The 15,990-nt window shown below is 40.4% G+C and overlaps 1 protein-coding gene across 1 annotated transcript in view; it reads right to left on the bottom strand.

Moving 5' to 3' along the window:
- LOC112570462 (potassium voltage-gated channel subfamily H member 1-like) overlaps positions 1-15,429 on the bottom strand; it is a 33,206-nt gene extending 17,777 nt beyond the window's left edge. The window contains exons 1-2 of the mRNA XM_025248884.1: positions 14,992-15,429; positions 139-369 (exon numbers count right to left, since the gene is read on the bottom strand). Of these exons, the coding sequence (XP_025104669.1) occupies positions 139-369; positions 14,992-15,070 (310 nt within the window). The 5' untranslated portion in view covers positions 15,071-15,429. The remainder of the gene's footprint in view (positions 1-138; positions 370-14,991) is intronic.
- Positions 15,430-15,990: the final 561 nt, after the last annotated feature.

The raw sequence follows: 15,990 nt of genomic DNA, 5'->3' as shown, positions 1-15,990 counted from the left end.
CAGAAATTCTAATCAGGGTTATTTTTTTTTATTGCAAGAGAAAAACCATGATCACATGATTCTTTCTGTACAGGAAGATTTCCAAGAGGATTTCTACTCCGGACCAGCCAGGATTTCTAGCACAGCTAGGCCACTCACTGTTTTTCTTGTACAGGAGGATTTCCAGCTGCGTCTGTTCCATGCACTCGAAGGAGTCGTCGATCTTGGCCATGGCGTCTTTATCTGTCATCTCGCCGTGCATGAAGGAGCACGTGCTGCTCTTCTGCATCACCTCGGCTCGGCTGTAGCCCGACAGTTTGCAGAAGCCGTCGTTGCAGTACACGATGGGGTAGTCCACAATGCGAGCATTTGCCAGCACGAAGCTGTTGTCTGCAAGAAAAAAATAAAATTTGCGAGGGATGCCACGATCAAGCTGTCGACTAAATAAATATTATAAAGGATTTCGAGTATCATAAGAAGAAATAAGAGAGATGGAAAGTAGAGGCGAATAAATAAAGAGATAAATAACATTGGATTTGTCGGGTTTCCAACTTATTCCTTTACTGAACCAGAAGCCATTATGTCCAATAGAGGTTTACTGTCAATTAAATGTTAAAGATTTCCAGTGACTCTGTAGTCAGTCATGAAGACTTGGCATAGAATTAATAATCAGTTTTAAAAGAAGAGTTATTTTCAAGGAAAAAAGATATTTTCAGACATTTAGCAGCGTTCATTTTATCTGGCTCAAGAGGGCACATTGCTCAGATCACGACCAGTGTCTAGGTTGGAGAAGAATGGTTTGTGGTGGAAATAAGAGAAACACGTAAAATGCTTATAAATTGAATTACATAACAACTAAGCAAACTTAGAAAAGATACGAAAGAAGAAGAACAGTTATTGTCAAATCTTTCATCTTTTCCAATGCAACTTTTCTCGTCTGTCTTTTCTATTAAGCAACTCATTGCAAGCTCGCTGTTGTTCCTTTTGCTTTTGCTTGTTTCCACCTGAATACTTGTCTGATTTTCATTCTCTCAATCCTTTCAGGTTTGTATTTACTTCTTTCTGGGATATGTGGTGTATGGGTGTGGTTGTGCGTTCGTGCGTGCGCGCGCTCATTCTGATATCCATGTGATATAACTTCCGTTCGTTCTACTCATCCTCCCCTTACGCAATGATCATGCAAACAATCATTTAGCTGTTTCTAAAAGTTCTTGTCCAACTTTCAATGGCCTGGATAGTTTTTTCCCCCTTTAGTCAGGTATTTCCTAGAAAATGCCGCTGCCATCAATAGGGCATTGTGCCGCGGTTGTCTCCTCTCCGGAAATGCTTTGTCCTGGGGAAAGGCACTTCTCTCTCCAGAGCTTTTGTTGGGGTTTGATCTTCGCACCGTCCAGGCCGACTCAGATCACTGCATCTACTCATCCGTCCACTTCCGAGCAGAAATCCATACCCTGCAGCGCTCATGTTGTGATTGCCCAGAGTTGTTTTCCTTTCTGTTCAATGAGCTCGCGCCTTGCATAATCCAGTGAAAGGAAGTCATGCGGTTAATACCTTTGTTGTGTAGGAAACAATTTTTGTAAGTTCGCTACAAGCATTTTTGGGCTTAATTGGTATTTGCGTTTAGAAGAATTTTCTGGAGAGTGAAAAGAAGTTTGTCCACACGAGTTCACCCGCTGGCACGCAAAAAAGTCTTTGACACATCGGTGTCCGAACCACGCGAGTTCCACACCATTCATACTACTGACAGTTGTTTCCTGAGAGAGAGATACCTCTGCTGGAAAGATTCAAGATGAAGTTGGCCCTTCATTTAAATAACTTTAATGTATCTATGTCAACACACACACAGACACGCACAGAGAGACACGCACGGATTTATTTATTCTATTTATTTCTGATTGACTACTCTCGTTAAACGTCGGAGCGTTTGAAAGCAGTCTGAAGGCCATGGTTACTGCCATTGTTTTTGAGAAATTCAACGCTACATTCGTGACCGGAAGCAGTGTCATTAGAGACATCAAGAGACTTTTATTCAGTTGCAAGGACACCATCATTCTGTTACGCACTGGAATCAGTTCGCGTGCACTCCAGGTCGGTTGTCTTTTATACACAAACTTTTTTTTTTTGTTATAACTACAATCTGTTAACAAAAGACCCCCAACCCCCCCCCCCCCAAAGAAAAAAAACCACCAAACAAACAAACCCCCCTCCCAAAAAAATCTTTAAAGTGGAATGACAGTTAACGATCACAGATACGAGATAAAAACAAAAATCATCTAAGCGTTCCTGTCTGTAAGGATGCCAGCGGAGCGCGTGAAAAATAAAATGAAAAAAATTTGTAAAAAAAAATGTTTTGACATAGAGGATAAACAGTTGATAAAAATAAACCAATAGAAAGGTGCCTTTGAGCACTGTACTGTTGCTTTTAAGAACAGTTAAACCGAAGGCTGCAAAACGCTGATAAAATTTAAAATATACAAAAAAAGGATTATGACTGTATAGGACATTTCTTAGCAAAGTCATGTAACAGCGAAACATAAATACAGTCTTTCTGTAGTGCCCCCACCTCCCCACAATCACAGATAAACAAGTTGTTTATCAATAGGGTTTAAAAGCTCTAACGGGATGTAACTTATTTGACTCCTCTTTTCTGACCGCTGCATAATAATGCGATCAAAAAAAATTCTGTAGTGATTCTGGACTTAAAATCTCGTGATTGGTGTAAGATTAATGTCGTCTGCCTTTTTTAATTACTTTACTCTGCCTGCTTCTTCTTTGCACAGATATAAACACTGCAAGGCATGTTTTTTTATGTGAGAAGAGAATTTTATTTTCGGTATGCGAAAAGTATTAAGATTATTGTAATTATCCACAATCTTTCGTAAAAAAAAAAAAAAAAAAATGTGTGTGTATGTCTATGACAGAGAGGGTGAGGGGGAGAATTCATGGCAGGTGGTAGGTTAATGCTCATTTTTCATAACTCACGGGAATTAACTCATCAGCAAATGCCGTATCTTGCGTGTGGAGGATGTCTTACCGTGAATAGCTGCACGTGCCTGCCATTAAGTCAGGGACCGCTAGCACTAACAAATTTGTTTACTAAAATGCATTAAGCACAATACATCGTAAGTCCCCTCTCAATGCATCTTGTCGCCCATCTCTTTGTCGCTCTTTTAAACCCACTCCCTTCCTCCTCCCCCTCAACCTCCTCATCCACCCTTCCTCGGCGCATTGCATCGTGAGTCACTGAAGCCTATGTTTTAGAAATCAAACCTTTACACTAATTTGAACTATTTGTTAATTCACCCTTAGCAAAGATTAAAAAAACTACAAAGATAGCTCAGGACACACAGATTCACATTTTTTTAAATTTCATACAAGAAAAGTGTTAAGCAATATAAAAATAACAAAAGACACAAGAAGTCCCCTCTCTCCAACGCTATTTATAGCTTCTTGACATTTGGGGTAGGGGTGAGGGTGTGATAGTGGAATCGGCATGTTTTAAAAGTTCTGTCAGATTTTTCCCGAACAAGCATAAGCAGAATTCATGCATGAAATCGCACTTCATGGCTCGCCGTCTACCCCACATTCCCCATTCAGTGTCGCCATTTTGCGCCCAGACTCGCGTCCTCAGCCTGAGGACAAAAACTTCCGGAAGTAAGCGTCCTGATCAATCTTTGTATTTAATGAACTTTGCCCTAAGTCAATTATACACACAAGCGCTCTTTCTCTCAAAAAGAATAAGACTCCATATTAATCAATCGATTGCGAAGTCTGTCTTTTCAGTTTTGTAGCTGATTATGATAATGATTACGATAGAAGAGTCTGCCATAAGGTCTCCCGCAGTTAATATGCTGGATCGTTACCGCTTATTGCCATGGCAACAGTTAATTGCAAAACCTAACAAGGCTTTCTTGGACACGCCGGTGTTCTCTAGCGCCACAGACTGCAGACTCGGACATCCCGCCCAAGAACAGGACGGGTAGGCGTAGGAACTGAGGACCGGGTGGAGGAGGAGAGGAGGGAAAGACCAGTTGAAAGTGTGAAAAAGTATTTTGGGTGAAGAAAGGGTTGGGGTGGAGGCAAAGAATGGTGAGGATAGAGGAGTTGGAATTGAGAGAAAGGAAGCAATTCGCTTGCACGCTGGCCGACGATTGTCGTGGTTCTATTTTCCTCGTCTTCGATCGTCGTCGTCTCTACACTGCTGCTGTCTAATTAAAGAACGGCTACTTAACTGTGCATCAGCAGCATTCTCTACATCCCGCAGGCTAGGGGAAGGGAACAGATGGTTGGGGGGAGTCACTGTGCTCGCTTGTTTGCTCGTCTCCGAAGAGCTTGTCATCGGAGTGTTTGCTCAGACACAGCAAACTTTCAGCAATTTTGAAAAAAAGATAAATAATCATAAATCCGAAAAAAGGCAACATCACATTTTTTAAAGAAAGTATACGTTATAAATGTGACAGTTTTGCTCGAAAATGTCTCTGCCGGGTATACGGGTACTGTATAATGTATTTTCGTTGGTTACAGTTCAGGAATTCCAAGGGGAACAGTTTGGATCCTCCATTTAGACAAATAGACTTTTATTTCATTACTTAAACAAAATTTCTCCCACTCTCGATATTCTGGGAAACGGATGACCGGTTTCGAGAAAGTCCGTTATAGTGTGCGTGCGGAGCACTAGCTTCGTTTGTGTGCAAGGATCTGTAAGACATTCTACTTCCGGTACAACCCACGTGACAAAGTGACGCAGAATATGTGAATTCTGGAGTCCAGCTTACTTAAATTCTCATCAGTGTTCTGGTTTGACATTTTGCTACACGGTTTGTAGATGTAGGAAGCCAGTGTTTTGACAATCCAGGTCACGAGACGGACAGAAAGCTCTCGTGCCTGGAGGTTCAGTGACGTCACTTGACAACACAACATGGCGGTCTAATTGAATCGGCTCAGACCTGTGTTTTAGATGTAAATAAGCACTAGTTCTGCAACCCGAAATTTTGAGAGGAAATAATCCACAACATCAATACAGTTAGTCCCCTACTTACCAACGTTTGAATTACGAACTTCGGTTCATACGAACAAAGCTGTTCTCAAGCTCAAAAGTAGTTCGTAAGGATTGTCTTCACGTTTAAAGATAGCGGGTACTTGAAGGTTGTTCCAGCACATTAAAAGCAACTGAAGACTTGTTGATATCGGTAATCCAAAAATAGAGCTGGTTGTATATGTACAGTACTGTAATCACAACACACTCCGACCCAGTATCGAATTACGAACAAACGTATATACAAACAGCCTCCTGGAAAGGACCCTGTTGGTGACATGATGTAATAACATTATACTTAAATTTGTGTTTTGACTTGCTTTGTTCAGGCACAACAAACATTTAGCAATTTTTAAAAGTTTCATATTTAATTTGATAGTTCATTTATAGTTAATGTTTTATTCAATTTTAATAGTTAATTTCAAGGAATAGCATGCGTTCAAAGGATTCATGAAAGTGAATCTGCACCTTGAAAAATATGTAAAATTACTCGCATTTAGTTTGTTCTTACAGAGTGCTACGTACACTGACAACAACAAAAACAACAACAAAAACAACAACAACAAATCTTTGCTTCGAAAGTGTGATATGCTTTGTTCCAAACACAAAAAACTGCCATGTGTTCAGTTGGGCCTTCTTCATTTTAACCAAATGCGAAACTGAACATTTCGAAGCACTCTTCTTCTTTCTTCGCTCCTTTCTGAATTTCTTTCATTCATTTTTTCTTTCTTTCTTTCTTTTTCGCGAATATCGGCCATGCTAGTGCGTGGTGAAGGACTTACAAGCCCGAAATAACAAAAGAATCCATCAATGAGTCAGATCCTCGACGTTTCCTCGTCGTCTTAAAGAAAAAAAAAAAAAGAACAATGCGGCATTTTCTTTGCAGCAGCCCACCGTAAGAACAGCTTAGGTAACCGCCATTGATCTCCAGAAGGTTCCTTCCGCTCTACCCTTCCACTTCTCCCCTCCATGCATCACAGCCTCGCCTCCCTTATTAATTGCCATAAATCCACTACACAAATATTTCTCTCGTGGAAACATTGCAAATCATAAATCTGAAACGGACTCCTAAAATGTAGGGAAGGCTTCACAGGCTTTTTTTTTTGCAGTATGGGAGTAGAACAAACCCAATTTTGTTGTCAAAGCAGCTCCAGGCCTGGCTGCCTGTAGATGGACTCAGTTATAAAAACAAGATCTTGTGGACTTAACCGAGTGCGGTTTCAAGGTTTTCTTTTTGTTTTTATTTGAATTAATACATAACTGTCTGGTTGATCAGCAACGGCAACTGATGTTCATTGAGAAGATGGTGGGATGTGAACTGTCGTTGCTGTCAGCAGTGAAGTAGGACACTGCACTTACAAGATTGAAGTTCAAAGTCTACCACATTCTAATCGGTTTATCTTTGTTTCAAATAGCTCTCAGTATGGTCGCCATGGCGACAGGAACTTAAAGGTATAGTAAGGGCTGTGACGGCGGTGATAAAGCCGTGGAGACGATCCAGAATGTTTGAAAATTATATTTAGTAACGATTGCAGCACACGATAGCAATGCAGGAGAAATAAAACATTCTTTCCTCACTTTATTATCATTACCTCGGTTGCCGATGTTTATAAAAATCGAAAAATTACATTGAAATCGACCGTTGTAACCGAGTAACCGCGATGTCCTCCTGGGATGGTTTCGGATCCAAGATGATCCAAGTTTTTGCTCCAAGATGGCATTGAATAAATTTTATGCCGAAGCCACGTGATGTTGATATGTGACGCTGGTGTTGTGTTTACTTCGGTAGTAGCTATAATAAATACTTAACATTCTAAAAACATTCGGAATTGTGAGGGAAACATTCCTTCGTTCCCGGGCTTTTGTTACTGCTTTATACTTCGGGTCCATGGGTAAATCAACATCCGTGGGGTCTGAACGCAGCTTTATAACTTACTGAAAAAAATTTCCGCATGTTCTAACTTTCTCCATCCTGTCCTGGGACAATGGCTCCATGATTACTGCCCTGGCAATAGGACAACTTCTCCTGCCCAGCGTCTGATCATTTAAGATCCCATTCTTTTGTGCCAGAGTGCCATTACCCTCCCGTGATTTTCAACATGAAAAGGAATTCTATGAGAGATCCTTTCACCATTCTTAGGTGTACTCCAAAATTGTTGGCTGTGTCGTTCAACGGCGATTGCGGCAAGCTGAAATCGAACCGTTGGAGAAGAAAAAATACTCTTTATTTGTCTGGTGAGCAAATGTTTGTGTCGATTGCCCAGGTGAGGGCGGTGCTGGTCGCAGGAAGCAGACTACTACAGACTTCAGATTCCTGGCTAGTGTTTAGAGGGACTATTAATGGTGTGTTGTAGAGCGTGATCAGAAGGGCTGTGATGGCTACTAAATTACCTGGGTTCATTACCTCAGTAATTGCTGACTTTATGTCACATTTCTTATCTTTTAGTCATAACACCAATTATTGTTACTGCGTCGATCAGAATTATTATCACACGCCTCATCATTCAGACTTATTATAGTTAATATTATTTTTTCTAATGGCGTGCTTTAAAATAAGTAAAACTAGATTGCTAACGATGTATCTTTCTCCAAAGCTTAAACATATCAATTTTATTTACAGGTGAAAAAAACTGAACATTTATATTACTATGAATGAAATAAAAATATTGGAAAGTAGTTTTGTTTGACATTTGAATGGAAACATAATTAAATAAGTAGTATTCGGCAACACAAAAGCTTAGCTTGCAAGATTTCTCTCGAGCGCATGCGCAAGAACTCACACAGGAAAGCATTCCTACAGAGTAAAAAGCCAAAATGCAGGAACTCTTTAAGATCGCAGATAATCGGATCGATTGATAAAAAAATCAGCGAGGAGAAACAACCTAAACAAACGCAGGATGAAAAGATAACGTATAATCGAATCGAACACAGAAGAAGGAGGACTGCTCCCTTCCCTCTTCCTTCCTTCCCTTGTTTTGTCTGGACGTCAGCAGATTCCAGTTGCTCCATGCAAGGTTGATGTGTCCTTTATCATCAGTCTGCTGGAGGCAGGGCTCAGAAATATGACCTCTGACCTCTTGACAGTCCCACGAAGGTCGCCAGCCCGCCAGGTGAGAAACGCTCAGGTAGACGCGGTGCTGGGAGCGCCGACAGGAAGCCCACCTTCGTGATGAGAGAAGGTGGCGCAGGAGTAGAGTGTGGCTATTTTTAGAAACACGTGGATAGGGGAGTGGAAATGTCGTGCTCTACTCAATCGATGTCTCGGAATGATTCCAGCGCCGTATCATAGTGGTACCAGACCCCACACTTTCAGAACCCTGCTGTGTCAGATCACGTGTCTCTCCTCGTCTTTCCATCCGACAACCACGTCTGTCTATCAATCGTTTTGTTTGTGTGTGTGTGTGTGTGTGTGTGTGTGTGTTGTGTGTGTGTGTGTGTGTGTGTGTGTGTGTGTGTGTGTGTGTGTGTGTGTGTTTTGAGCTTTCTCACCTACACATAAACATAATCAACACAACTAATCCCAGCATGCATGCTTTACCACCGACACACATACACACACACACAAACAAAACAAACAACAAACTCACAGACGTATATCGGTCGATGCGGATCAATGGCTGTTCCGTTTCACCTATTCTAACCAGTACACAAGTACTTTTTATTTTTTTCCCCAATGGCTGTCGAAACAGTTGTTACCCAAAAAGTAACCATAGAAAATCAACGCGTTTGTTAATGACGAGTACATGAGAGAATGGTGCATGAATGAAGAAATCAGAAAGAAAGATACAAAAATAGAAGACTAGAGGGAGGAAATAAGTCACAGACTCTCATCAGTCATGTTTTCCGGAGAAGTGAGTATCCGCTCTACAGTGGAATCGATTGTAGGGTCCCCTTTATTTCTGCTCTACTTGAATCAGTAATCAGCGGGCTTCACTGATGAGGTGTCCAGAGAAGCTGTTGACAAACCAAAGAGTGGATCTCGGAGAGGTCTTGTTGATGGACCAGAAAAGCTAATGAAAGTGTTGTTGGACTTCTACACTTGAAGTACTTTTGTCAACTCTTGCTGACATCTTTGTTTGTTGACGAAATTTCATGTGAAACAGAGTCTCTTTGTCTAAAACAGTCAGTCCATTAGTGAGGTCTTCTGTTAAAACTGCGAATTTTGTTGTTGCCAAGCCATCAAGACTGCTGTGAACATCTTAAATAAAATATAGGGAACTATCACAAATTTTTAAAAGGTAAAACTGAGTGTCATTTAAGACTTAAAACTGTACTATTTTATACCTAAAGAATGACTAATGCTTATGTTTCACTGACATAAAACTGTTTCTTAAAGCTGGAACAGTGAAGATATCAATGAGACTTATAGTAAAACAGTTTGTCTGTGGATGACTTCGATATGACAGATAAACAGTGGATATGTTTTATTGATGTCTTATTAAGCCAAAAAGTTAATATTGACGATGAGTCAAAATGATTTGAATTTTTCTTCGTGAACTTTAAAAAAATTTTGTTCTTTTTTATTTTGTGAAACTAGAGGTGTGACAGTACTCACACTCCACACACAATTACAGTGAGTGCGAGTGTACTAGCTTCATCAACATCAGGAATTATTTTTGTTTGAAGTTGCTCATTTTATACGGTGGGCATTATGGGGAGAAATTATCTGTGAGAGAGAATGGACTTCAGTTCAAGTAAACGTGTGAATATGTGTATGTGTATGTGTATGTGTATGTGTATGTGTATGTGTATGTGTATGTGTATGTGTATGTATATATGCCTGTGTACTTCTATTTACCTGCTTGCCTATCTGTCCCTTAGACTATTATCTTTTTGTCCACCTTTCTGTCTCGCTCGCTCGTTGTTTTGCCCAGGAACACATACCATTTTCACCGCATTTCTTGTTCAAGGGATAGACAGATATCTCTCCCCCATCACCTCACGTAAAACAAAACAAAATTTACTGACAAGGGGAAATAACCACTGAGCAAGGCTCCAACAGCTTACAGAATAACGGACGGTCCCTCGCGCTCCGTGTCTACCAGCGTTACCATAGCTTCAATAATTTGAAGAAGAGACACATCACATTCGATGTCATCCTCTTTTTCCTGCCTTCTTTTTTTCTTTTTTTTTTTTCTTTTTTTTTTTTTTTGTTTCCACATCACCGCCCAATGCCAATGGTATGGTATGTCTCTGATGAAGGAAACAAATATGAACTGTTCAGTCTTAGCTCATAATTAATCTTTCGCGATCTACTCAATCATAAAATCGGCTTTCAAGGGGTCATTGGCGGTCATGGTCATATTACGTCATGTACACGTAAAAGGTCACACTTACCCTCTACAGGCTGTCAATGCATTGCTCACACTTATTCACACTTATAGCCGACGGGCTTGATTTGTTTTTGCTGTTTTCCTTTTATTTATTTTTTTTAATTTATTTTTATTTTATTTTTATTTATTTATTTTATTTTATTTTGGCTGGTTCCTGCCCTGACCCTTTCTCTAAACTTCTCATCCCAGCTAGATAACTCCGCTCCTCAAATGTTGTCCATGTCTTGCTCTTGTTCTTAAGCGCTATGAGCATGCTTCTTAAGGGTGTGAGTATGAGCTATATAAATTTGCATTTAATTATTTATTTGTATTACTTGTACTGATGCAGAAGAAAAGAGATCTTTTAATTTTCACACTTGTCTAGCAGATGTACAGCTTGTGACAAATACACATGTATATGTGACATCTTCTATTAGGTATAGAACCATGTCCTGTTAAACAATCTTTGACATGCTCTCTCTGTTAGACTATATATCTTTCCGTTAGACCGTTCTTGGGTCGATGGTGAGGCACTTGTGATTTCTTTCTGGAAGGGGCACATGTGTACACAGGTAGAACACATCGCTGATATTTGGCCTTTTGTGAATTATTGGTTCTCCTTATTTCTTTACAATCGATTAATCGATTACTTACAGAGAGAAAAATCATAGTTACTTAGTCATTGAACAAGAAACTCGAAATAGTAAAAAGTTAAGATCGCTGGAAATAGTAAAGAGTTGACAACCAACAATGTAAGCAAGTGACCGCCCTTCGTCCGTTTATGTTTATCTTTGCTCGTGTTTGTTCCTCTGTCACTCTCTGTATTCGCTTCTCTGTGATTTTCTATTTGTCCAAATGTCTTCAAGATCGTTTCCCAGTGTTTACTTTCTCTTTTGTTTATTTCTTTCCTCCTCTTTTGCATTTATTTTGTAAAAATTGACGATTTATAAAAGAAAAAATACTACTAATAGGAAGACTTGAATGCAACCAAACACATGTGCATCCTCCACATTTTTTATGTTTCACAATTTCTTTGATTTACTTTTTTCCATTGCACCACACTGTCCTATTTGCTTTTTGATATGTTGGCTTCTATTTTCGTTAAGTGGATTTCAAAATAGACATTGGACAAACATGCTGGGATTTCATTTGACCAAATGTCTATTGTGCAACGTGTGAGAGTGTGAATACTGTCTAACTGCATCTTCTTTGCATTTCTGCTTGTTAATTCTATGACATCTCGACAAAAATTCTCTCATTATGCATATTAAACTAGAGTGTTGAAATGGATTTTTGAAAATACACTAACCACAGTTTTCGAATATTTCCTTCTTCGTTACTACAACAGTGCAGAGAAACACGATCTCTTCTTCCAGTACCGACATCCAGAAACTAACCTAAAGTGAACATAAAACCCACATCAATGCCCATTTAAAAAATTTTTCCATCGGGAACAACGAGTTGACGAGGCCATCTTTTAGAGGGATGTGGCCAGTAGACTTGTTTAAACATTGATCTGCTTTATGAACCGAGGAGACCACCTTAAACCCACATCGATGACAGCCGTTCATCTGTAAAAGCAAGTTAATGAGCAAAACGTGTATCTTGCGGCGGCCATTGGCTTTGTCCTCAACGACTGTCCTTCTGACTTTTATAGTATGGCGGCAGGAGGTTCGCAAGGTTTTCAAATCTCCCACATGTGACGTGAGCGCTACAGGTAATTTCCTCTGCCCACCTGTAATTTTTATTAAAATATTTCATTTAAATCCCAAGGTGCACAAGTAATCTTTAACTTAGTGTGTCTCCTCTCTCATTTTATTTCTTTATCCATTTCCTCCTTCTATATGTATTTCTCTCTCTCTCCCACCATTTGTGTGTGTGTGTGCTTGGTGTGTATGCTTGTGTGTGTGTGTGTGTGTGTGTGTGTGTGTGTGTGTGTGTGTGTGTGTGTGTGCGTGAGACAGATTATTCCATTCTCTATTGATATCTGGCGACAATCCGTAATTTTGTAGAGACGATGACAAGAGAAAACCTACAACAAACTAAAACGATAAGCTTAGAAGTATCTACTTCTTCGTCCAAGCATCTTCAGTAGTTCACTGAATGCGTAGGTGTGTTTGTAATGTCGACCGACACCCGACAGCCATGCCTGAAATCTTTGGAAGCAAGACCCGGCTGAATGGACTATTCTGCACAGCCTGTATTCTTTCACTCCACATGGTGATCACATCATCTTTCTCCCATTTTATATTTCTTTATTTTACTTTTTGGTAAAGGGAATTGAGCTCTAAACCACGGAAATGAATTGTATGGGGTTTTTTTTTAATGATGATGATGATGACCATAACGATGACGACAATGATGATGAAAACAAATCACTGACAAGAAAATTCATAATAAAATCTGATTTTTTTTTTACAGTGCTAGCATGGGAAAGAATAATGTTATAAAACATGGAGCAGCTTGAGTGGTTCAATCCTGGTTATACCAACAACAAAACGAAAAGGAAAAAAACAGGATTGTTAAAATATACATGAAAGCTTGCTATTCCAAGTTATCCCGACGGTGGATTTCTCACAAAGACAAGAGAAAAAAAATACAGAATAATGGTTTTGTTTGTCGTTTCATTTACGCACGTGCAAAGCCATTTCATGAGCAGTGTTCGTGCATGCACTTCAAACTCCATTTCGTTTTCCCCGGGCTCCGCTAAGAGTGGCGATTGTCATTATTGACTTCGCAGATTTGTGGCGACCGCTTGATAGCCGGTAATAAAATGACCAGCATAAACTTGAAAAAACTAGCAGAAATATGTTTGGTTACAAAGATGGATGGAGAGACAGACAAGCAGACATGTAGGCAGACAAGCGGACGGAGAGAAAGACAAGCGAAATGAAAAGAACGAGAAATCAAGGAATGATTTTCTTCAGTTGTCTGACATACATAAAGAGTTATTTTTTTCCTCTCGTTCAAAGATAGCACACAAAAAACAACTATTAAAAATAATTTTTAAGCTGAATTTATAGTACTACAAATGGCGTACGATTAGATTATAGAATGTCAGAACGTATTAATAAGGAAATAAAAAGGAAACTAAAATTGTGGTGACTGATGAACTTTTGACAGACTAAGCACGCACAGTGAAGTGACAGCTCTTCATAAATAACGATCTTCAATCATAATTGTCCCCAGATTACCTCCAGAATAACGCAGGGTTAATGTATCTTACAACCACCACCGGAACCGGAAGTCGCAAGATCCTTAAAAAAAAGAGAGAAAAAGAAAGAAATCCCCACGCTTACATTATTTTTCATTGACGCAATCAGTCAAGCATCAGGAGGAAACAAAATAAAATGTTCGACAACGAGTTCTTAATGCGAACTCACTTTAGCCCGATGATGGAGTAACACTAAAATTTCCACAAGGAAGAAATGGCGTCGTAAAGTAGTCCCTTATCATGGAGGTCATTACAAGCTACAGACATGTCGCAATACGGGAAAACCTTTCTTGCATTATGTCTGGGCCAACTGCCTGCTTTCTGCCTCCATCTGCAAGTGATTACAACAAATCAAAGACTTGAAGGGTTTACAAATGGAGACGCTGCCGTCTGTGTGTCCTCCAGAATGTATTGACCAACATGTCCTCCCTTCCTGCCAACCAACTTCCACGCATAATAATATATAATAACGATATCCTTGGTGAAATTGGGCCATGGCCTGTTCACACCTTAAATAAGAAGAGCTTTTCATGGGTGACTGGGTTAGGAAGAGGATTGTTGCGCTTTGATGATCGCAAGCCAAACTACAGGTTTTGTGAAAGCCGGCCTGACGTGCAGTAAATATCTTGGACAGTCTCACAGCAAGCCATTGAGAACAGGTGAGAGAAAGCAGCACAGGTAGGGGATGCTGTGTGGCAGACAGAAAAAGGCCATTCTGTCTTCGTCTCAGAAGATAAATAAACACAGAGCGGAAAACTATCCCTCGACAATGATCTTAGCAAATAAGAACACAGAAAAACATCTCTCAACTCAGAGATGCTCAATTACAAGAGGAGGAGAATAGGTGGGATGCTGTGAGGTGGGGTGGGAGAACTGGATGAGGAAGGGGTGAGGTAACAACAGTAGAAAGTGAAGGAGAGAAAAGATAGAAACATGTGTTTCAACAACAAATACAGGTTGTGCAAACCGAATGTTCCTTAACCATGATGATTCTCTTGCAAGACTCTCTTTTATATCTTCTTTCCGAACATCGACTTTCTCAAAAATTTAGAGGGTAAACAAGACTTTACAAAAACTCTTTTTTTAAGATTGAGGATACACACATCCAAGTCCAAGTCATGGGATTCTTTTTTCAAAATTTAGATGCTGTAATATGTTTGGAAAGAAAATGTAGATTATGAAGAATATTTTAAAATGCTCAGGGAGGATAAAATGAAAGAACAGAGAGCGGAGAAAGGCGCAAAACTTACAGAAGCAAACACATACACAAACACAACATAAACACAAACAAAACAACATACATTTACATATACACAAACAAGTACCCGAGAAATATACACACTCAAACCTATACAAAACACATAAACACACACAAAAACAACCACATACACACGAAGAACGAACAACGGTAAATCCGACGACAATGACAATGTTATTGTTTATGTACTTACGTTGTCCATTCGAACGCCGTATAATGTTTTCCAGAAACGTATTTTGGGGTGCAACTAGCCCCCTCCTAGCGCCAGGCATTGTTTGCAGGTGTCGCTAGTACACAAAGAAGACAGACAAGCTGGAATCCCTCACAGGTGATCACTTTGTTGGCAATGGCATCGTCTCACCTGGCTCTTCCTGACAGGAACTGACGCGGTGCCGTGGAAACAGCGCACCTCCAGACACGACTGGTCAGCACTGGCCAGAGAGTCTGCAGTTGGTCAGTTCGTACGCTCAAGGCATCGTCACTGATGACTTTTGAGAGAAGAAGGGGGTCACCCTGTGATGGAGGACTGCCGACCGTCCCAGGTGTCGCCAACACGAGATCAAAGACCAATCTACCTGACAGGTGAACAAGTGAAAATAGCTTTCATGGCGACAAGGGCCTTCTGCGCATGTCTCACCTAATTATGCTCCCCTCTAAGTGCGTGTGCGCGCGTGCATACACGATGCATCCATCCACGTGAACGAAAATGTGAGAAAAAGGTTTAGTGAGGGGGAGACCAGGATACATTGATGAAGGTGTGTCTGTGTGCGTTTGAAGGTAAGTGCTAGAGAATGTATGTATATGTGTGCGTGCGTATGTGCGTGTGTGTGCGCGTGCGCGCGAGGACTCGACTTTTGCCAGAACCGCTCGCGAGAACGCTGCGGTGTCGTCGCCATGGAGACGAGAGTTGACAGGCATCGGTGACGCGGCGTCCCCAAGCCCTGAAATCTGCGCATAGCAGACGACATTTTCCAGCCTCCGGATCGATGCTCGTGCATTTCTGACGACAGGCCAATTTGAACTGGGAAGACACATTCTTCAACCTCGTAAATAAATAATCTCCAACACCGGGAGACGTGATTTTCTGCTGATCAAACCTGCTTTGCTTTTTCAAAGTTTTGTTTGTTTTTGTTGTTGCTGAAAAGGATGCTGAATGCTGTATGATGCTTGCTTGCTCAGAGAAGAGCATGAG

This window comes from Pomacea canaliculata, linkage group LG8 (genome assembly GCF_003073045.1).
Source record: "Pomacea canaliculata isolate SZHN2017 linkage group LG8, ASM307304v1, whole genome shotgun sequence".
Taxonomy (NCBI): Eukaryota; Metazoa; Mollusca; class Gastropoda; order Architaenioglossa; family Ampullariidae; genus Pomacea; species Pomacea canaliculata.
The sequence above is the reverse complement of the archived record's forward strand: the minus strand, read 5'-3'. Positions and strand labels throughout refer to the sequence as shown.